Here is a 23,349-nt window from a genome sequence, read left to right on the forward strand (position 1 = left end):
CGTTCCAGACAGAGCCCTCCACAAGCCCTTAACTGCTCTGGTCTACATCACTGCCATTGCTGCCTGGAGTGTGGTTCTTTCTTGCACACAACGCACACTCTACTCTCTCCAACGGCCCCCGAGGGATGCATCCGAAGTACAACATGATTGCATGTAGTCTCTGCATCCATTCTCCCTTCACCCACCCCATCCTCTTTTGCCCATAGAATCAAGTTGGAGCCCCTCAACATGGACTAAAGGCTTAGTGATGGTGGCCCTTCCTGCCCTCCCCTCTGCACCTCACGGCTGTCACGCTGGCCTTGGACCTGAAGTCAGCTGACCTTCTGCCAAGTCATTGAAAGTGCCGACCCCTTCCTGCCTCTGGCATTAGAAACTCCTTTCATTCTCTGCTCAGATAACACATCTCACTCTCCAAGTAGTTACATCTGCTCTTCTGTAAAGTCTCAGTTCCAATGTCTCTTCCCTCAGGAAGCAGTTTGTAACCCTCCAGATGAGTACAGGTTTCTTCTGTGTAAGCCCTCGTGGACTGTGTCTTCAGAGCAATGAGTGACGTGGAGCTTTTTCTCTGCCCTCCAAAGGGAGGGCTTCCTGGAGGAGGAAGACTCAATGAAAAGAGCTTGTATCTTCCACTGACACAAATGTGGTTCTTGTCTTTCAAGACACTTACCAATCTTTGGAGCCCATCCCACTTCACAAGTCAGGGGACAGTAGAACCCCTGTTTATGGTACAAAGCAAAGTGGTTTTCCGTAGATATGGGCAGTCTCTCTAAGATGGTCTGCGAATGGATCTTTCGGGTTTCAAAGTTCTATGCTTCATCCGTAGAAATCAAATACTTTGATTTCTGAGGAAAGAGGTGGGGTGGGAACTTCTGTGTTTTGAGGGCAGCAAAGACAAGGCCATGGTGGATCCCAGAGTAGGAAAGTAGACATTGTCTGGAATCCCCAAAGGACAAATGGCTTCTTAATCTTTGGCCCAGCACGTCTGGATACCTTGTCTGTTAGAGAAGAATAAATGTGTATAAACGCAAAAGCCCAGGGTGCGAAGAACTGCCATTTTGGGGACAAAGAGAGGCCCCCACTTGGAGGTACCAGCGACCTGTGCTCAGTGGAATCACCATCCAACCAAAACATGGCGGTGTTACCAGGAGAGGCACATCAGACACCATGGATTTAACCTCGTGAATGTAGAGGGAGCTTCTTCTTGCACAAGGAAAGGCCTTGGAGGCCTTGTCATATACACAGGGGAAAGGACCATCGTGGTGATAGTGACCTCCTTTCAGTTTCATCTGTAGGGCCAGGGCGGGTTGATTTACCTTGAAGATTTGACCCCCATGGTACATTCCTGTATTGTGGCACACTCTGTACCAATTACAGTCAAAATGTACTTTGAGTGAGTAGAGAATGCAGAGGACCAGAATCGTATTTATGTGTATAACTTATAAACCCTTGTGCTTAGCACATTGTTTCACCACGTCTGAGACACCTTGAATGCATGTTGAAATTCCTAACAAATTAAATGTACAATAGAACAGAGAGTCTGCGGAACGGACCATCCTTCTTGGCGGGGATGGGATGGAAGTTGAATTAAAGAGATTAAGTTGGTATACAGAATAGAACAGAGACTGTCGACTTTTTGTCACTGTTTTGATGCTATTCTAGAGTATGTTGTCTCGCATGCTTTTTCAAAATCATTTCTGGGGACACCCTCAGATGCTGTCCAGAGAAGGAATCTGAAGTCACAAACGGCGTCATTGACAGTGATTAAACAGTCCATGCTGATTTCAAAAGTCATCCTTTTTTTGTTTAGCTGATTTTTTTCTTTATCCCCATGAGGGTGGACTGGGGTGAGTATCGAAGCTTCTTGACATGGTGGTGTTTCTGCCAGCAGTGGTGAACGTTAGCAGGGAAGTGCTCTGAAAACAGAGAAGTTTGGGACAGTTCCAGCAGCTGTGTGAGGGCAAGAACGAGAGAGAACAGTGTGCAGGGAATGTGGTGGTGGTGGGGGCATGGCTTGCAGTGACCCAGAGAAACTGCCTACAGACAGAGTCTGTGTCCCAGTTCATTCTGAGTTCTCCTGCTCCCAGTAGAGCAGTGTTGATCTCCACCCATGGCTTTACCTTAACCAGTGAGAATCCCTGAGGCATTGATTTGAAGTTCTTGCCTGCCACCAGAATCTTGCCAGGAACACTTCAGTGTCCTGGGAGTGCCCCTCAAGGGATTCTGAGTTCCCTTGCCTGTTTCACAAATACAGGGACCCATTAGACATTAGCCAGTCTGAGGAAGGGAGCCCCCGGACCTCTCATCAGATGTGAGTGAACTGATCAAACAAAGGGAGAATCTCAGTTACTCTAAACCCACTGTCCCGAGGACCACCTTCCATAACCATCAAGCTGTAGGACACTTGGGAAATGGCATGATGGATAAAACTGGGCTTTTGAATCTCTTGGGGAGGGCACTTTATAAGCTCCTTTGTTTCTGCCTTTGGCCCCATCACTGCTTCCCAACCGTTCGTTCCCTCTTCTACAGAGCCTCAAACATTGGGTGCTGCTTTGCTCTGGCAAATTGCGACCAGAGGAGGTGATACTGACTTCAGGAAAAGAAAAGAAGAAGCTAAGTTACGCTATTTCCCACCTTCCCCTGGGAAGCATTTGTGATTTAGCTTTGTTTAAAAGATTAAGCCCTCGGGCAGGGTACAGCTCAGCGGTAGAGCGCGTGCTTAGCATGCACAAGGTCCTGGGTTCAATCCCCAGTGCCTCCATTAAACATAAAAAGTAAGTAAATAAACGTAACTATCTCCCCTCACCCAAAACAAACAAAAAACAAATACCACAGCCCTGCCTCCATTAACCTGTCATCAGTGGGGATAGTTCATCTTGGAAAAAAAAAACAACCAGAAATCAAAATAATAAAAATTAAAAGAGCAATGGGATAGCAAAAGCAAGTTGATGGATTTTTTTTTATATGCATAATAGTGTACTCACTCAGAGGCGGAAGGTCTCAGAGACCACATCTTCCATGTCTGATGAGCATAGGTTTGCCCCCCATCATCATGGCTAAGGAGGGTTATGACTTTGATTGAACTGCTTAACTTCTCCAGACCCAGTCTGTGCATTCTCTAAATGGCTGCAGTTCCATTGTGCGGAATACATGAGACATGTATGTAAGCACTTAGCCTCACGCTGGGCCCCCTGGGGCATATAAACTGTGGGCAGTTACTTGACGGATATTGAGGGTCTTGCCCTTTGACACATTAATTAACTTCTGGGGATCTAGCCTAAAGCGAAGAAAACATCTAAACCAGGACAACGCGTGATTAATGCAAGCAGATGCTTGTAGCAGTGTACTTGCTGAGTGAATCATTAAAAATGTACCATCGGTGGATGTTTGTTTGGAGACTAATATTTGTTTTCAGAAATGTACAACTAGCCCAAATAAACATCACTGTGATTTAGGGATGTGTATCTGGACTATGAGGTTCTCTGAGCTGAATGGTTAACCTGCTCTAGCGTGAGTGGCTGTACTAGGTTATCGAACCCCACTACCTGGCCACCTTAGTGGAATGTCGAATTCATACAGCCAGGCAAGCCTGGGAGGTGCCCTTTGCAGACTCTCTGTCTTTTTTGCACAAGTAGTGCTGGCTATGGGAGTGTCTCTACAAGGCGGAGCATAGCATCATTCGGTGGCTGTGGACAGATTTAAAGGAAACATGATGTGCCTCTTGTTGCTACATTCAAACTTCGTTCTGCTTGCCACACAACAGGCAAATCAATCGGGAGATGAGGTGTTGGGCAAGGAATAACAACTTTATTGAGAAAGCCAGCAGATCGAGAAGATGGGGACTCATGTCCTGGATGACCACCTTCCCCAAGTCAAATTCAGGCTCCTTTTATACTAAAAAGGGGGAGGGGTGTGGTTGGTTGTTGCAAACTTCTTGGTGCCAGAATCTTTTGTTCCTGCAGCTCCACATAGGTCAGGTCATGATATTCCCGTAAATCTTCAACAAGACAAACGTTACTCTCTGTTCTACAACTTTTTATCTCTGTATGAATGGAAAAGTGTTACACCCTTTAGAGGTCAGAGCCTTGAGAATGGGCTCTCCTGTCTATTTCAGGCTCTAGGCAACTTTCTTTTATAAAAGGTGCAGAACCAGCATGACTGAGCCCAGGAAACAGAGCACAGGTTAGCACCAAAGGAACAGATCTCATATGGAGTTGGGGTTTTTTCTTCCCTACTACACTATGACTATTTAGAGGAGAATATTGTGTTAAAGCTCGCTGCATTGTTGTGAAGATTCAGTTCAGCACCTAAAAGAAACAAATGGTAGGGGTGAAAAACAAGATGTCATTGGCTATAAAAATTCCCAATGGCTTTCATAATGTAACACCAATTTTAATCTGTAAGGTCTTCCAGGACTTCTCCTTTTCATCTGGTAAGAGGGACTCCAGCACTCAGCTGAGATGGGCACATAGATACAGTTCTTTATTTTCCTGTAACTTCCTGGATGCAGACTCTTACTCTAATTCATCCTGGATTCGTTTCCTCTCACTTATCAAAAAACAGTCTTCTTAATTCTAGTCTATGCCCACTTACTACTCCCTGTCTAATCCTCTCATGCAAACCCCTTCTCCCTGTGCTACTGAAAATATTCTCTTTTTTCTTATTGACGTATTGTAGTCAGTTACAATGTGTCAATTCTGGTGTGCAGTGTAATGTTTCAGTCATCCATATACATACATATCATTGTCTTCATACTCTTTTTCATTATAGGCTAAAAACACTCTTAATAAATTAAAAATCTAGCCAATGTCACTTTATTGCTTCTAACGTTGAACGATAACTTTAGCAAAAGCTTAAAGGGCTTTTAATCTCTGCCTCCCTTCATTTTCTCTGCCGCACCTCCTTCATGGTCTCTGGTCCTCTCTGCCCCACTTTATGTTCAGAAATGACTAATTCCCCAGAGAAGTCATTTTGCTAATTTCGCCACCAAGCTTTTGTGTGTGCATCTCTCTCTGTCAGAGGTATCCTCGTGCTTGGCACCTAGTTGACTTGCAGTCCATACTGATTCACTGAATGAATGTCATGATTTTCATCTCTGGTTCTCTAGAAACGTCTGCCGCTTCCCATCCCCCCACCCCTCCCGAGGTCTTTGGTGACCTCTTTGCAGACAGCCCTGCAATCTGTAAAACTGGAATGGAAAACAATCTTGTGGGTGTTTCCGAACCAAGCAGGCATACCTTTCCCTTTAAGATCTTGCAGCTGAATGGAGAATGATCCTGAAATTAAGGTCAGCTCCAGGTGGCTGTTTCTATCAACTGTCAGATTGCAGAATAAAAAATGGCTTTCATGTACTTGATGTTTATTGTTTTCCAGGGCAACGTCACTTTCTCCTGCGCCGAGCCACAAATTGTTCCTGTCACGTTCCTCAGCTCCACCAGCAGTTATTTGCTGCTGCCCGGCACCCCCCAGATCGACGGGCTCTCAGTGAGTTTCCAGTTTCGAACGTGGAACCACGATGGTCTCCTTCTGTCCACGGAGCTGTCTGAGGGCTCAGGGACCCTGCTCCTGAGCCTGGAGGGTGGGACCCTGAGACTCGTGATTCAGAAAGTGACAGAGCGCGCGGCCGAGATCCTCACAGGTATCGTCTGCTGAAAACCTCTAGGTCGGGGTCTTGCTCTGAGATTCCGACCAAAACATACAGACCCTGGGGATGCGGGATTGGCACAAATTCACCCTAAGTGTGGAGAAGCAACATTTTTCTTTTCTTATGCGGAAAACCCCGAATTCAGATTTAGCTTGGTAACCTTTGACACGTCCCCTAATTTCCTTGCCCCTCAACAGTCTCATCTGAGAAATGGGGATAAGAATTCCTGTCTAACACCATTTAGCATAATGTAGACCACTTACAGAGCTCTTTTTTAGGTCTCCACCGACACAGCATGTGTTATGTGGCATCCCTGCCATGCTCATTCAAGAAAAATACTATTTTCCACTCTCTAGATGAAGAGTCATGGAGTCTGAATAACTTCCAAAATCACATGGTGATAGATAATTTCATCCTGAACCTGTCTGACTTCAAAGTGTCTAGTTTCTTTGCACCCCACACTCCCATAGGACTTTGTTTTTTTACAGCCACTGAATTCCATTTCAAGTAAACATTAGTGAGTCTTTTAAAATATTTTAAAAATATATTTTAAGATATTAAGTAAATACTATTACCTCTGGCATCAGGGTGTGGCAAAACTTTAAAAACAGGTCCTCGGAAAGCTGAAGTCTGGAAAACGCTCACTTTTATAACAATATGGTATAAGTGCTATTGTAGCAATAAGAGACAAATCTGGGCACTTTCTCTGGTCCTTCTAACTGCTGCCCCTTCAACACACAGCAGTGGAATCGTCTCCCTCCTTTTTCACGTGTTACCCGACTGCGGTCTCCTGTCCCTCCAGAAGCAGCAAGCTCTCTTAGTCCACAAGCACTTACTGAGGTCAGAGCACGTGCCAGACATTGGATCTGGGGCAAAGTCACGCTGCTCGGTCAAGAAATCTGAGAAGCCGTCCTCATTCTATAGTCTGAGTCAGATCCCCCTCCGTGGTGCACACTGGGCCGATGCCCATCCTGGATTACACGACACTGCGTCTTTCTTTAATTCAATTGTCTTTTTCTCCCACTGGGCTGGGAGTTTTGTTATTCAGATAAATTAGAGAAAAGTAAGTTAAATAGTAAATGATGTGACTTAATAGTCAAGATCAGGTCAGACATTGGGAGAGCCTCAAATGTCAATGAGTGGGGAAAAAAACCCCATTGGACGCCTGGAAATAACAGAAGGGCCTGGGTCTGGGGGTCCAGACAGACAGGTTCAAAAGGCACCTCTTCCCCTTACTGCTCTGTAGCCATAGGTCTCGTATGTAAATGGGAGTGTATTAGTTTTCTATAGCTACATAACAAATTATACCAAAATGTAGATGTTGAAAACAACATTTATGATGTCTCAGTTTCTAAGATTCATAAATCCAGGGGCCCCTTGACTAGGTGAATCTGGCTCAATCAACTTGTTGGCCGGGGCTCCGGGCATCTCAAGGTTTAACTGGGGCTAAATCTGCTGCTGGGCTCACGCACATGGCTGTTGGCCCACCTCAGAGATCCATGTCCAAGCTTATCCCCATGGCCTCTCCAAAAGGCTGCCTCTGACTTACCCCAGAGTGAGTGACCCCAGAGGGAGTGAGAGAGAATGCCCAGGACAAAAGCCACAGTCTTGTGTAATCTCATACCGGAAGTGGCTTGCCATCTCTTTGACCATATTCTGTTCGCTAGAAGCAAGTGACTCAGTCTAGCCCTTGCTCAAGCCCCTGGGATCATCCAAGGTCTTGGGTGCTAGGACTCAGGGATCATTGTGGGCATCTACCTACAATGCAAAATGAGAAAGCATTCTTCCATCATAAGACTGTGGTGGCTATTAAATGAGAGAGTGTCTCTAAACTCTTGAGCACAGCGTTGAGATGTTATTTAGCAAGTCTCTTTTTCTTTCATACTGACTCCAGACCAATGGCTAAAAAGGGCCTTGCTTTACAGAGTCATAAAAGCTGAGTGAATGTGTGTAGTCCTGGGACTTCTATAAAATGTATAAGATTTCTGGTCATGGAGGGGAGTTAATCACTTGGAAACATAACATTTTTCGTGTGCAGAGTTATGAAAATTAAACCTCGAGCCTTCCTTATTTGAACAAGAAAAATGTGAGCTGGCACTGGGCTGTTTCTCTCTAATCGATGAGATGTTTGAGCACAGAGACATGTAGGCCTCAGGTCAGAGATGCAGTTTTAATACAGGACAGGCCCCAGTGGCACTTTGCTCTAAAAACATCCAGGTGCTACCTGTGTTATTAAGCATATGTCAGTCCATTAAAATGTGTTTATGGCTGAGAGAAGAGGCTGCTAAGAGCTGCTGCATTACCCAGCTGTGGAAGGAGAGGAAATTATCAATTATTTCAGACATGTTTCTCAAAAATTCAAACAGGTAAATAAAGTTTTTTAAAATGTTCTGATGTCTGTCTCAGAAAACCCTTTCTGGAGTGTCTCCCTGAGAAGGATTTCCTGAATTTTGGAAAATCTGAACTTTTTTTTTTTGAACTTTTTAAATTGTTCTTTAAAATGGATCAAGGCTTTGTGTCTACTGAGATTTTTCTACCTCAGGGGAAAAAGGGCAGGAGAACAAACAAACAAACAACAAATCAAACAAGAACAGTTTTCCCTTACATTATTAATATTTTTTAAAGTATTTATTTTTAAATTTTTTCCTGGTGTACAGCATGTTTTAATCATACATACATATATATATATATATATATATATATATATATATATATATATATATGCATTCCTTTTCATATTTTTTTATTATAGACTATTACAAGGCATTGAATAGAGTTCCCTGTGCTTTATAGTAGGACCTTGTTGTTTATCTCTTTTATATATAGTAGTTTGTATCTGCCAATTGCAAACTCCCAATTTATCCTTTCCTCTGCCCTTACATTCTGACATTCCTGGGGAAACTTGTTTTCTAAGACTTGAGATCATATTGGCTTTATAAGATATGAAAATCCCATATGAGAATAGAAATTAATTACTACTGTGCAACAATTTTTGAGGGTCATTGGGGCTCCTCTTGACAGATGGAACCTCATGGAGAATAACAAATAGCACTACATTTTGTTAATTGAAGACAGAATCCAGATATTTAAATATTTACTTGTGTTTCTAATGTCCAGGGTCTAAAAGAGAAGGTGGCCCCCCCCAGAAAGTGTATCACATAGATACCTTGCACATTCACTCATGTTCCCAGAGTTCTGTACAGTGTAGCTTTTAGGGGGGATCATTTTGTGTATGTTGCATTGGAGATCAGGAAGAGAAGTACAAAGTAAATCATCTTCAAAATAGAAGGCCTTTGAATTTAGTTGTTCCAAGGGATGACATTTCCAGAAGGTGAAGAACAACAGTGCAATCCCAACCTTGCATATTTCTTTATTTTCTATGTTTGTCATCTCTGCGAAAAGCCTCGCACGGGTGGAAACAAGGAAGACTCAGGGTGTCATTTCACTGTCAGTGGCATGACAGTTGGATCAACAGTCACCATGCAACTCTTGTAGGCCAGGCATGATGTGAGGGCCTTGTCATATAATACTACAAACACAAAAATTAAACAAAAACCCCTGACACTTATGAAGTGGTTATTATTTCACCAGCATGCAAAAGAGGTCATTGAGAGTCAGAAATTAAGTTAAGGGGATGGAGATGGTGTTCAACGTCAGGCCTTTGCATTCCCAAGTCCACAGTCTCTACGCTGTCTCTCACTGCCATTCATATCCATCTGTTACATTGTCTCTTGTTTTAAACAACCAAAATGTAAAGAAACTGCTTGAGATGAAAGAACAAACGTACAATAGGCTACTAAGGAAAATAGGTATATTAGAGTCTAAAGTTGGGTTTTCCCAAAACATTTAACCTTATGGCCCTATCAATAGATGGATCGGGGGGCTAGGAGGGGTTGACATGATGGTGACTCCATTGTCTTCATAGATTTTTCTGTACTTTACCTAATGCCATCTTTTTAATATTATAGAGTAAATTATGCAGATCCATATATTAACACACAAATATCCATTGGCTATAAGTGACATACTGTTCTCAGACCTTTTTAAATGCTCAGTGTCAATTCCTCAGTCAGATTATCACTAAGTACCAAGGTTGGAAGTGACTTGATGTACTGGCAGAAGTTGGTCTACTTCCTAAGACTTTGCTGTGCTTTGCACAGCTTTCCCATTCTGGTCACTCCTGTGCCCTGAACCCCACCTGGAAAACAGAGGTCTACATAGGAACAAAGAGAACACCTTCCAGGGGCCCTGCTGCCCAGTGAGCCTGGCCATTTCTCTTTTCAGGAATCAGAACAGCTGTATATGCAAATCTTAAATAAATGAACAGACATCTGGCTTTCCTCCTTGGTAAATCTCAGACCCTAGCTCTTCATCTCTTGTCCTGAGGAAACATGTGTCTTGGGACCACTCTGTCCCTTATTGCTGAACAGTCAATGCTATGTTCTATTTTTTTGTTAATTTCTTTAAATTGACATATAGGTGATTTACAATGTTGTGTGAGTTTCAAGTGTACAGCAAAGTGACTTAGTTATATGTATCTTTTTTAGAAATCTATTCTTTTCTTTTTCAGGTTCTTTTCCATTATAGGTTATTATAAGATATTGAATGTAGTTCCCTGTGCTATATAGTAGGTCCTTGTTCATCCATTTTATTTATAGTAGTGTATATCTGTTAGTCCCAAACTCCTAATTTCTCTCTCCCCCTCTCCCTCTTTGGTAACCATGAGTTTGTTTTCTATGTCTGAATCTATTTCTGTTTTGTAAATAAGTTCATATATATATATTTTTTAGATTCTTTATATAAGTGATTACATGATATTAAGATATTATAAGATTATAGATTCCACATATAAGATATTATATGATATTTGTCTTTCTCTGTCTGACTTACTTCAATTAATATGACAATCTCCAGGTCCAATCATGTTGCTGCAAATAGCATTACTTCATTCCTTTTTTATGGCTGAGTAGTACTCCACTGTATCCACGTTCTACTTTTTAATGGGGGAAGTGGCTGCTATTTTAAAAGGCCCTTAAACAAGTGCTTGGAATGGAGATAGTTATTGTCTAAACCAGTCTGGATTACTAAGGAAACAGGAAATTTCATAAAAGTAAAGGAGCCCACCCGGCTCATTCCTGTGGCCATCAACACAGAGGGTTTTGACTTTCATGTGAAACATGAAGCAATCTGAAGAAAGAGTAGGCACCACTATAATTATTGTGAAATGAATGTGACATTTCAATGTTATTTTTATTTTTCTGATGGGTAGATGCTGGGAATGAGGATAGGAAGAAAGATCTGGGGGCTTCAGTCACGAAAATTTGAAGTCTGTTTTTCCCTGCTCTAGTGCCTCCCAAAATGTCAAGTGTCCACTCAAAAACCAGTCTGGGCAAAGAGCTTGAACTCAGGCTATAGCCCAGGGCTCCTGCCTAGCCCTGTTCTGCACAGATGCGGAGTGTGAGTGAGTTGTGTTCTGTTAGACCTTTGTCTTTCGTAGCTAAAAGAGAACATCAGTCTAGAATGACTAACGTCCCTTCTGAACTTCTATATGGGTTCTTGAAGAAAAACTGTAGGCCAACCCTGTCCCTTATTATCTTCAACCCCAGAGCCTTCTTTTGAAAACAGGGTAGGTGACCTTAGTTAGATGTACTCAGGGCCAACTCCCTTCCATAGGTCATTTCTCAGTTCCCAAAATTGCGGTGCATTTTGTGGAGTAAGAATGGCAAACTTAGCTTCTTTCATACAATGGTTTTTGTGAATGAGATGCTTGGATGTTCCAGAAAGATCCTTCATGTTACCTTCAGGGATCCGTATAGAGTTAGGTACCAAGGATCCTAATCTCAGAAGCTGTGTGCTTGGTTTTTATTTGTAGCCTTCTGTAAATCATACTAGAGTACTGTGTTTGTGTGTGTGTGTGTGTGTGTGTGTGTGTGTTTGTTGGTAAGGGAATTAATCAGAATATTTAGGACCTTGTTATTGTATAGCACAGGGAACTATGTTCAATATCTTGTAATTACCTGTACTAAAAAAGAATATGAAAATGATATGTACGTATAACTGAATCACCATGCTCTACACCAGAAATTAACACAACATTTTAAAAAAAAAAAAAAGTGTATATAGGACCTTGAAGCGTTGTTAAGAAGAGCAGGTGTAATTATTGGAGCTATTTCACATGGAGAGAACAAAACAGAACCATGATAAGGGTCACTGTACTGTGGGACAGGTTTTGTCACAGATGAGAGTTTCTGAGTGTTTATGTCACTGCAGAAAATAGAACCAGCACCAGTAAAGCCACATGGCAAAGAGGCCACTTTTGGTTTTTCATTAGAGAATATTCTGTCCAGAGCATTCTAGCCTCACAGTATGCTGCTTTGATATCACTAGAGGCATCAAATCCAGAGTAGAATTTTCCACATCGAGGAAGGAGTCTCAGCACAACCGAGCAGAGTTCAGAAGATAAAAGAGGAAGTCTTCAGCTGGCGAAATCTCAGCCTGGCAGCCAGGACCTGCTAAATGATGCTGAGCTAGGAAGACAGAAAGTTAAAGCCAGTCACCAGGCACAGAACAGAATTCCTGGGTTAAAGGAAACATGACCAACAAACACCCAGAGGTCAACCACATGCCCTGGAAGGGCTTTTAGTCATGGCAAATGGCTTACTGAAGGGGTCACTCCAACTCATTCCATTTCATTCCTAGGTATAAGCAGCAGTGTTCATCAGAGGTCCTTACCACCTTGCATGTTCCCAATATTTCTATAGTTTCTTGAGTACTAAGAATTAGAGGGCAATCTAGAATTACTAATTCCACAATCCGTTCTAACCAGTCATTAATTTTCTAGATGTCATAGACTGCTGTGACCGACTTGTTCTTTTTCTAGCTGAAGATAGGTTGAAATTCTAGTGACATACCCTTAAATAAGCAGCCATAATGGATGTTAGTTGATGATTTCACATTGGCTCGCTCTGCATTAAATAAATCCCCCTAGAGCTAAGGGCGACCCTATCTCACTTGTTTTTCCAGAATTCATCTCAATTGATATTTTCTCAAGAAACCTTCCCAAAGCAGACCAGCGGCCCCATGATCTAGTCTTGTGGCTCTTTTCCTTTGTTGCGTTGGCCATAAGCATGTGTATAAATGCACTTATTCATTTGTTAGAGCTGCCACAACAAAATGCCACAGCTGAGGCGACCGAACGGAAACTTCCTTTCTCAGAGTTCTTGAGGTTAGAAGTTGAAGATATCAGATGGCAGGGCTGTCTCCTGAGGGCCTCTCTCTTGGCTTGTAGATGGCCACCTTCTCCCTGTGTTTCCACACGGCCTTCACTGTGTGCTGGTCTGTGTTCTCATGTCCTGTTCTTGAAAGGACACCCACCATATTGGATATGGGTCTCCTCACGTAACCTTAGTTACATCCTTAAGGGTTCTATTTCTAAATACAGACTCAGTTCTCAGGCACTGGGCAGTTAGGACTTCAACATACGGATTCAAGGGCACAATTCAGCCCATAAGAATGTGTATTAATTGCATGTCTACATAATGGGTTGTTCACTGCTACTCTCACCCTGAGGACATGAGGACTCTTGGGAATGAGAATACTGTCAGCCTTTCTCACCACTATTTTCCGAAGGCTGGTCTAACCCTTGCTCATAACAAGCCCTCAGTAATTATTATAACCCCTCACTGTATGTATAAACAGGTGTCCAAATAAATGAACTTGTAGAATCGACCCCACCCAACATCTCTGAAGGGTAGCATTTTCACATGTGAAAGAGGAGTTAATAGTGATTTTTAAACAAACATTCATGTTACAACAATTCTATGCTGCAGAATGCATCAAACCCAGGAATGAGCTCTACTCAGGGGAAGAACTAATTAGATAAAGGCCAGTGGAGCTCCTAGAGGTAGGGAGATGGTTGGGGGAGCGGTGTCCTGAAGGATAAAAGTGCTCACCCTATTAATACTGTGGCCAGATGGTTTTAGTCTGCAGCCCTGCAATTAACAGTGCTGCTCCCCTAACACAGCCATTTTTCATAACATCCATTTGTAACTCACCGCCATCTGCACATCAGGTAGACATGATGACTCTGTGAACCCCATCCTCTGCTTCAATTAAGTTGTCATGAATGCCTCTGTGCTTTAACTAAGATAACGTTGATGAGAAAATCCCACTAGCAAGGGCAAACGAGTAGACACCCACAGGGCTATCACTGTCACCACAGACTCTCTGGCTGAGCACAGAGTTCAAGTTTCAGAAGAGAGTAATGTGATGAGATGTCCCATGTCACAGGAAACCTGAGAATGGTAATTGCCTGAGCGTCAAGGTACCAAGCAAAGGTTGGGAATGTCTACCCAAAGAATGATCTCATAGGCATCTGTAGATTTTTCAGGCCTGTGTAATGATAATGGAAACATTTTATTTCTTGGCTTACTTATTCTCCAAATCACTCCAAAGAGAAACAGAGGGAGCCAGATTTGTTTTCCAGGAAAATAGTCTGATCGTCAAAACCGCTATCATCCCCTTTGAGCTTTCAGATTTTCTACTTTAATAAGTCTTTCCTAGAATTCACTTTGCTCCCTCTCCCCATCTAATTCAGGAAGCTTTTGAAGTGTCTCCTCTGTGCTGGTGCTGTACTCAAGCCTGAGGATGGAGGCATTGCCCTCCAAAAGCTCACAGGCACTGCTGGAAGGGATGGTACTGATGCTGATAATACAGTAGGCAGATGTTCAGGATACTGGGGGAGCACAGAGGAGAAACACCAGGAGGGGTGAGAAAGGGAGGTTTCCTACAGATGAGAACAACACAGCTTGGTTTTGAAAAATGAATAGAATTCAGTCAAACGAAGAAGGAGGGGAAGGATACTCCAATCTAGGAGAGAAATGAAAGGAGACTTGAGAAGTGGAAGACTCCATAGGTGACTTCGGGTGCCTGGGTCACAGGGAGCAAAGGTGGACAGATACAAGACGAAGCAGAATCTTGGTCAGGGACACCAAGGTTTGGGCTGTCTCCTAAAGGTGACGGCGGAATGTCTGTCTCTGAAACTGACTTTAAATTTTATCATGTAGATATTGGAGCCAAGCATGCAAGTCTTTACTAGGGAAACACCTTAAGCATCAATTGTGGACTCGTCACGTTTTATATCTGACCCTAGGGTACGGTAAACGCAGCCGTGTCCCTTTCATATGCTGACCGAGGGTTCTGAGGATCCAGGTTATCTTGACATATGAGCCAGGCTTTACCAACTAGGAAAAGTTTAACCTGTGATTTATGGTCCACGTGCCAGAGAGGACCCTGCTGCTGGCACTTGGCAGTGGAGATCCAGCCTGTCTGATGCTCAGTCAATCAAGGAGCATTTGGGAGAGGGCAGAGTGGTGCCCTGTTGAGGCTGAGAGGGACACCGAAACATGACACGGGCTCTGACCCTTGGGAACTTTGAATCTCACTGGGGCATAATGCTTACACGGAGGAACTGTTAAGTTAACTCATAGTACAAGGTGGTAAATATCATGATCTCAGTGAATAGATTAGACTGTGGATATTATAAGAATTTGAAAGGAGAAATTTCTATGTGCTGATTTCTTCAAGGAAAGCCTGCTTTATTTATTTCCAGGTTTATTAATTTATTTCTTCAGTCATTCAGTTCTTTCGGTGTGTCTTGTACTGTGCTAGGTGACTGTGGTAGAAAGTCCAAAAATTGGGTGCTTCCTGTCCCTGCAGTTAAGGAGAGGAAGTCTTTCGACAGACAAAAACTGGGCATTGGAGGATGTGGAGGTGAATTTGGACAGAAAGATAACTGGGAGGGCAACACGCAGGTGGAGTGGAGTCTGAATGTGAGGGCACCAATTAGCTAAGTGCTTTACTGGGAGCATAATGAATACACTAGCCTTGCCAGAGGAGGGGATTTGTGTAGGAATATTGGGAAATCAGATTGCAGGACAGATGGAGAGTTGATTACAGAGGCAGAGATTTTCAAGATAAGCAGTCTGAGTTTCATTCTCTGGGCTCCATGACCCATAGGAGGGGTACTTGCTGTTCAGTGGGTCATAACCTTGCTCTTTAGATCGTTAACTAGCAATGTGTCCTTTACCAGAAAGAGGTCGGAGGCTGGGAAAAGGGAGACCATCACACAAAGTGTACTCCCAGGTAGGGGGTGCAGTCAAAGTAGGAGAGGAGTTTTTAAGACATACATGAATTCAAACCACCCAGTGTAGGGAAGGGTTCATAGAATTTGACCATTGATGGGTAAATGGAATCTAGGAAAAACTCAGGACCTGAATTGTGGCAAGATGGTACTAATAATTGCAAGATGTTCTTCTGTGATGTGACTGACATTTTAAGACAGCCTTATTCAATTATTTATCTATTCCCCACTTTGTTCTCTCAAAAATTGAAACTACCTTTGAACTATTAAGTAAAGGTTAGTATGAAAGGATATGGAAAAACAGCTGAATTGGTTTTTCTAGGGAAGACAGAGCCTAGAAACTTCCAAGTCCAACCAGGCAATTGTGTCTCTATTTTACAGATGAGGAAGCAGGTGGAGGGAGATTAAGAAATCTGTCTAAATTGCTAGACATTGTAAGTGGCAGGGCCTTGAGCAAGGGTAACGGGCAAATAAAGGCATTGAGGACACATGTAACAAGTTATTTCTGGGGTTGGAAATAGGGTCTTGGGGACCCTGCTCTGGCCTGGGCTGTAGCTCTGTGTGTCCCTGTGTCACTGTGTGACTGATGCTTAAAGATTTGAGGACAGCCACTCAGTTTCAAAGTTTCTGTCTTCAGACCCTAAAGGAAGACGCTGAAATAAGATAAAGGCTGAAATGCAAAGGTCTGTTAGGAATTTGAGAATGAGAGAAAAAGAGAAAGTGAGAGAGAGAGAGAAAGAGAGGGAGAGACAGAGAGAGGGAGGGCGAGAGAGAGACAGTGCTTGCTTTCTGAGGCTCTGCAACCTCCAAATTATTCCTTTAATCCCGTGGTTCTCAAGCAAAAGAAATTCTACGTTCCCACCAACCTCAGCTTCCCATTCCCCCAGTCCCATGCAGGGGACTTCTGGCAATGGCAGGTGATGTTTTTTGCTGGGGGTGGGGGCATCTGGTAAGTCAGGGATGCCACTCAATGTCCTACACAAGAAGTATTTCCAAGTCCAGATTCTTTCTGCTCTCTGCATGACAGTCCAATAAGTTAGGAGACCAGGTGTTGGGCAAGGAATGACAACTTTATTCAGGAAGCCAGCAGGCCAAGAAAATGGGGGACTCATGTCCTGGAGAACCATCTTCCCCAGGTCAGAATTTAGGTTCCTTTTATACTAAACAGGGAGGGCATATGGTTGGTTGTTGCAAACTTCTTGGTGTATGAATTCTTTGTTTTTGGAATCATTTGTTCTTGCAGCTGTCCACGTGGATCAGGTCATGGTGTCCCTGTAAAACTCCAACAAGACAAGTGTTATTCTCTGTTCTGCAACTTTTTATCTCAATATGAATGGGAAAGTGTTACACCCTTAAAGGTCAGAGCCTTGAGAATGGGCTCTCCTGTCTATTTCAGGCTCTAGGCGACAACCTTTTACAAAAGGCGCAGAACCAGCATGACTGAGCACAGGAGACAGAGCACAGGGTTAGAGCCAAAGGAACAGATCTAATATGGAGTCAGGTTTGTTCTTCCCTAGCACAGAAGGAAAGCACAGGACACCACACTCCCGACAAAGGATTATCCAGACCAAAAGATCCAGTGCTGGTGTTGAGAAAATCTCCTTTAAGGGGAAACCTCACCCCTATTAAAATTTTTTAGGTCTTCAGAATACTGCTTACCTGCTTTGAGTTTCAGTGTCATCAAATGTGAACTGTAAATAGTTGGGAAGTTTCCACTACAAAACAGTATTTAAAAAAAAAAAGACATTGCTGTTTATCTGTTTTATATATAGTAGTTTGTATCTGCTAAGTCCAAACTCCTAATTTATCCCTGCCCCCTCCTTTCCCCACAAGGTCCTACTGTAGCCCAGGGAACTACATTCAATATCTTGTAATAACCTATAGTGAAAAAGAATATGAAAAATAATATATAACTTAATCACTGTGCTATTCACCAGAAACTAACGTAACATTGTAAATCAACTATAGTTCAATTAAAAAAAATTTAAAAACACATTAGATGCTTGGTTAATGATATTTACTAGAAAAATAAGATCAAAGCCATAAAAGTCAGCTAGAATTCCAGGGTCAGACCAAACTAGACGTTCTGATGAAACAAAAGTTGAATTGCACTTCAATTCTTCTCAGAAGCTAAAAGTTCCCTAAAAGACAGGGTCAAAGCTTGGACTCAGGATTGTCGAAGGGGAAGGTGCCTTGGGAGAAGAGAGCCTGATGCAGCCACTTTGAAGACACTTTAGCAGCTCCTTAAAAGGTGAAATCTGGAGTTACCATACGACCCTGAAGTTCTGCCCCTGGGTGCATGGCTAAGAGACTGGGAAACATAGATCCACGCAGACATTCATACATAAATGTTCAGAGTTGTGTTGTTCTTAGCGGCCCCAGTGCAGAAGCAGCCCAGATGCCCATCAGCTGGCAAGAGTGTAAACAAGATGTGCATCCACGCAAAGGAGCACCGCCCAGCCGCACAGATGTACTGATGCAAGCCGTCACCTGGGATGAGCCTTGAGAACATTGTGCTAAGCGGAAGAATTTGGGCACAAAAGGCAACATAACGTATGATTTCGTTGATACGAAATCTCCAGAACAGGCAGATCCGTGCAGACAGAAAATAGATTAGTGGTTGGCTCTGGATGGAGGTGGGATTTGAGGAGACTGGGGACCGATGGCTACATGTCACAGCACTTCTGTTGGAGGCTACAAAATGTTTTAAAATGAACTGTGATGGCTGCCCAAGTCTGTGACTATACTCAAAAGCATTGAATTGTGTGTTTTTACATAGATGGATTGGACGGTATGTGAAGTTTCTCTCTGTAAAGCTGTTTAAAAAATAGAAATGAATAAAAGTAAAGTTGAAGTCAACAGTAAAAGAGAGCACTTAGCAGAGGTGATTGGCTATCAGAGCAGCTCCTCGAGCAGCGCATGGCTAGTTTGGAAGCATGGAGAGCAGGAGGAACTTGGTCTGGGTGCCGGACATCGCACTTTGAATTCTGGCTCTGCCTCTGAGTGGCCATTTGACCCCGGCAGCGGCTCCAACGTTCTGGTTTAGCATCAATACCACAAGGACCCAAAAACGTGGCCACCAGGACTATTGGGAGAATTAGGAATTAAAAAAGTGCCTGGCACCTGGCAGATATTCCATCCTGGTCGCATGCATTCTGAGCTATTTTTACAGTTGGGCTGGGTTTCAAATTTCATGTCCAAGTTCAGTTGCAGGGTTGAAAAGTGTCTTTTTTTTTTCCCCATGAGAAAACATTTTAAGCTTTAGTTTGGTTCCTGAGCGAGTGCAGAGCAGTTTACTTAACCCTGTCTGTAAAAGACCTTTCATACTGATGCATAGGCTGAATTCTGGGACCAGGGAGCAGCCACTTTAAACAATGGGGCCTAAGAAGTAGAAAAGAATGAAAAGTTTTCCTATCCTTTATCTCAGCCTAAACATTATGCTAGTTTAAAAAAAATATAAAAGTTAAACGTTTACTTTTTAAAGACTTTGAGAATTCTAGTACTTTGTATAAGAAAAAAAAATCTATGTTTCTGTCCTTCGACATCATGCCAGTATTTTCTCTTTGTTGTCATTTTTAACCAAATGGGAATCATACTACGTGCAGTATTTTTCGCTGAACAGGATATGACTAACATTCTTGGCATTATGCTTTTTAATGATTGCATTATATTCCATATTACTGAATACATAGTATCTGATGTAGCCAAACTATTCTTACTGGAAATATTTGGGAGCTGTGGATTTTTATATTATAAATTATATTACATTATATATATTATATTATATGTATTATATATATATATTATAAATTTAAATTATAAATCATGATATCACAAACTCCCTTTACCATAAACCTTGACTGCAGCTCTGTTACTGTTTTAGGATTCATTCTTCAGAATAAAAATTATGGAGGTAGTTTTAGGGGTTTAGATGTTTATTGGTATATTCTCTTCCAGCAAGAACGTACAAAACTTTGAAATTGCCTGGTTCCCTCTAGATCCACAAACATGGAGTATAATTGAGTTTTATTCTTTGCTGGTCTGGGGAAGCCAAATATTATTTCACATCACATTAAAGTTCAGGAGTTTTATGTGTGTCCTCACCCAACAAACTTCCCAGAACCCAAGTCTCACCTTTTAAGCCTCAGCTTTTAAATCACATGAGGGCTGAGCACCCCAACGTGGGCCTAAATATCTTGCTCTTTGACCCCAAAAGGCTTTTCCCCATCAAAGTAACGCTTTCCTGTTCTCTCTCCTTGAAAACTTCTATTTTTTCAAGAGCTAATTATCTCGGAGAGATTTTTGGAGGAAAGCAACCTCATAAAATTGATTTTGCCTAGTTTGTGAATAATGAATAGCACTTAAACCTGTACCTTTAAAAGAGCCACCTTAAAAACTAAACCTTGAAGAATCTCCAGGGGTGTTATTTTGGGTCCATTAACCAAATGAAGGGAAAAGAGAGGCCAGGTAGAAGCCGGGTTTTAGAGGGCAACCTGCGGCCCCTTGGCTTGCCTGGAATCTATGTCTGGGTTGGTCAGCTCCTCTGAGCTGTCCTGTTTTCCCTAACTGCTTTCCCTCCTCCCCCGAAACCTCCCGTGGAGTAGTTCCCGCCCCAGGCCACACAGCTGAGTCTCTGGGGATCTTTGATGCCCCAAGACCTGGGGCCGCCTGCAGAAGTCTGCTTTAATTAACCGGGCATGGGGCCCAGGGACCTGCCTTTTCCGAAGCTCCCCAGGTGATCTCTGTGTGGTCAGCGTCCAGAACTCCTGTTCTAATGATTCTTTTCTACAAGCTGAGACTTCACACAGGCTCCCCGTGCAGGGACCAGGGACCTTGTGGAAGAAATCAAAAGCCATCAGATCCAAAGGAAAGAAAGCAGACTGAAAAGGAAAAAAGAAGGGAAAAAGAAAACAAACAACCCAGCAAGCAAATCCTTACTAGGGGATGATTTTCAAGACAGAAACGTGGATTCTGACGTGGGAAGGGATTGGGACCCCCAAGTCAGGACACACCAGCTCGTGCTCCAGCTCCCATCCCCACTCCCACCCCCTATAACCAAGCAGACCTCTTCCCCAGGCCGGTGTAGCTTGCCCGATGCCTCGATGGTGTATCTAACCAGACTTCATGCTCCCTGTGGCCTCCATGTGTTCCTTCTTCCCTGTGGATACCTAGCTGGGCTCTTAGGGGCTAGTTTTTCACCCTCTGTGTTGAACTAGTTCCTGACTCCCTTCCAGCTTCTTCTATAGTTTATCTGCAAAGGCAGTCTCATTTATTATGCAGAAGTATTTAAATTTGTATGCAAATGAAAGCAAAAGGACCGGAGACCTACAGCTGGCTGTGCCCCCCAGTGCCCCTGGCAGAAGTCAAATGTTTATCATCAGGAAACACCTGACAAGAGTTTCTACCTCATTAGCAGAATCCCTATCGTTGGGCCCCAAACCCTGGCCTTTGGGAGGAAGTGGGGCCTCCAGGCTGAGCGGCCCCTGGTCTCCCTCTCCAGCCCAAGCAGATGTTCAGGGTTGCTGCAAACACTGGCCGCGAGGAGCTGGCTGCAAAGGCGGGAGGGGCCCTTGCATCTGGGCTGTTCTGAACAGATGGGGCAGGCTGCCCCACTGCAAGGCAGGTTTGCACCTTCCCGGGGCAGCCTCTCCAGCACTTGAGGGCTCAATTCTGAGAAGCCTGCAGATGCTGCTCTGATTTTGCAAGCTTCCCTCCCTCCCGGGAGGGGTTTCTGGGCACTGCCGCAGGCGGCGCTCCCAAATCTGAGCTCCTTACCTCCGGAAATAGCTCTTAATCCAGCCCTCAGTCTTCATTCTCACTGCACCTCATCACCCTGTCCCCTGGGGTCTGTGCAAGTAAGATGCACCCGGGTTCTGCTGGGAGCCTTGACTCCCCCCCCCCCCCCCCGGTCCCTTATGCGACACCAGCACCTTGGCATGTGCACCTCCCGCCTGCTGCTCCCACACCAAGATCCCTCGTGGACTTTAGACCCTAAAGCAGCGATTTACATTCCTCACTGCCTGTTACATCATCCAGGGGGCTTTTAAAATAGGCAGATGCTAGGAACCCATCCCCAGAGATTCTAATCCAATGGGCTCATGCTGTCCAAAGTCCTGTGTCCAAGGACATTGTGGAAACGCCGTGCTTAGCCTCATATGCGAGGCCCCTGGGTGACCAGACCCCCTTCCCACATGCCTCCGGCTTCTCACCCCAGACCTTTGCTTCTCTGTACAGGCTCCCTGTTCCCTGGAATTCTTGATAATCAGGGCACGCCTACTCAGTCTTAAGCTTCCCTAAATTGTCACCGCCTCGCCTGTGGAAGACTTTTCCAGATCCTTATGTGGAATCAGGCCCCTTCTCTTCTCTGTACTCACATCACTGCTTCGCCCAGATTTGCAAGTGGGATTGTTGTTTGCTGGCTTCTCTGTCTAAGCCTGAAATTCTCAGAAGATAGTGTTTTGATCTGCTTTGCGTATGTCTCTTGCGTGTAATAGGGAAGACCCCGGGATAGAGCACATACGGTGTTCACACCCACGCTCCCAAACACTGGGGGCCCTTTGTCATTGCTGTTCTGGCCGTTTGTTCTGGGTAACACTGCTGTCTCCTTGAGATGCGCCGTGTACTGTGCTGCAGGCGCCGCTCTGTTAACTGGTGTAATTCTCACCGTAGCCTGTGAGAGTGATCATTCTCCCCATTTTGCAGGGGAGGAAGCTGAGGCAAGGAGCAAAGGAAGGTACCTCGACACATAGCAGAGCAGAGTGAACGTCTGCTGGGTGAAGAAATGCATGGCTCTCTGTGCTCTTGGTACAAACCAGTCTTTGTGACCGGACTGGTTGATACAACCACATTTCCTTCCGTAAGCGCTTTGCACAGACCGAGCCTTGATCAATGATAAACGTTTTGTAGGAAATAGTTGAAACCCTCATGACTTATTCCCAATGCACTTCCCTTAACAAGGTAGGTCAGCGGGGTAGTGGGCACCGAAGACATCTGGGGCCAAAGAACAAGAGAGAAATTAGCTTTTAATAAACACCCACTACGGCCCGAACTGCCCCGAGGAACTTCCTGTTTGATCTCCGTTGATCCCTTTAGCAATGACACAGTGAGAACGATGGTATTTACAGATGATGCAATCAGAACTCAGCGCAGGTGGGTAACTCAGCTAAGGGAAAAGGTTGGAACCGAACCAGTCTGTCACCTCCCTCCAACAGGAGACGCCTCTGCCTAGCATGTCCTTGGAATCTAGCTTTCCTCATCTACGTTCGCTTTTACAAATAGCTTATTTTTTTTGCTAAAAAAGAAATAGAAGCCACGTGGAGACAAATGGGAGAACACTAAAATTGCTGACAACCTCACCACTCAGAGATTAAAAACCCTTGGAAACAAAGATCTTGCAATAACCTGTAATGGGAAAGAATCTGAAAAATAATAACTATGTATGTATAACTGAACCGCTTTGCTGTACACCAGAAACCAACAAAACCTTGTAAATCAACTAGACTTCAATAAAATAAAACTCTACAAAAAAGTACATTTTTAAAAGATGTATCAAAATTTAAAGCAATAA

The 23,349-nt window shown here is 43.6% G+C and overlaps 1 protein-coding gene across 1 annotated transcript in view; it reads left to right on the forward strand.

Moving 5' to 3' along the window:
• CNTNAP5 (contactin associated protein family member 5) overlaps window positions 1-23,349 on the forward strand; it is a 735,160-nt gene that overhangs the window by 390,046 nt on the left and 321,765 nt on the right. The window contains 1 exon segment of the mRNA XM_032479187.1: window positions 5,371-5,635. Within this exon segment, the coding sequence (XP_032335078.1) occupies window positions 5,371-5,635 (265 nt within the window).

Source organism: Camelus ferus, chromosome 5 (assembly GCF_009834535.1).
Source record: "Camelus ferus isolate YT-003-E chromosome 5, BCGSAC_Cfer_1.0, whole genome shotgun sequence".
In the NCBI taxonomy this organism is placed as follows: Eukaryota; Metazoa; Chordata; class Mammalia; order Artiodactyla; family Camelidae; genus Camelus; species Camelus ferus.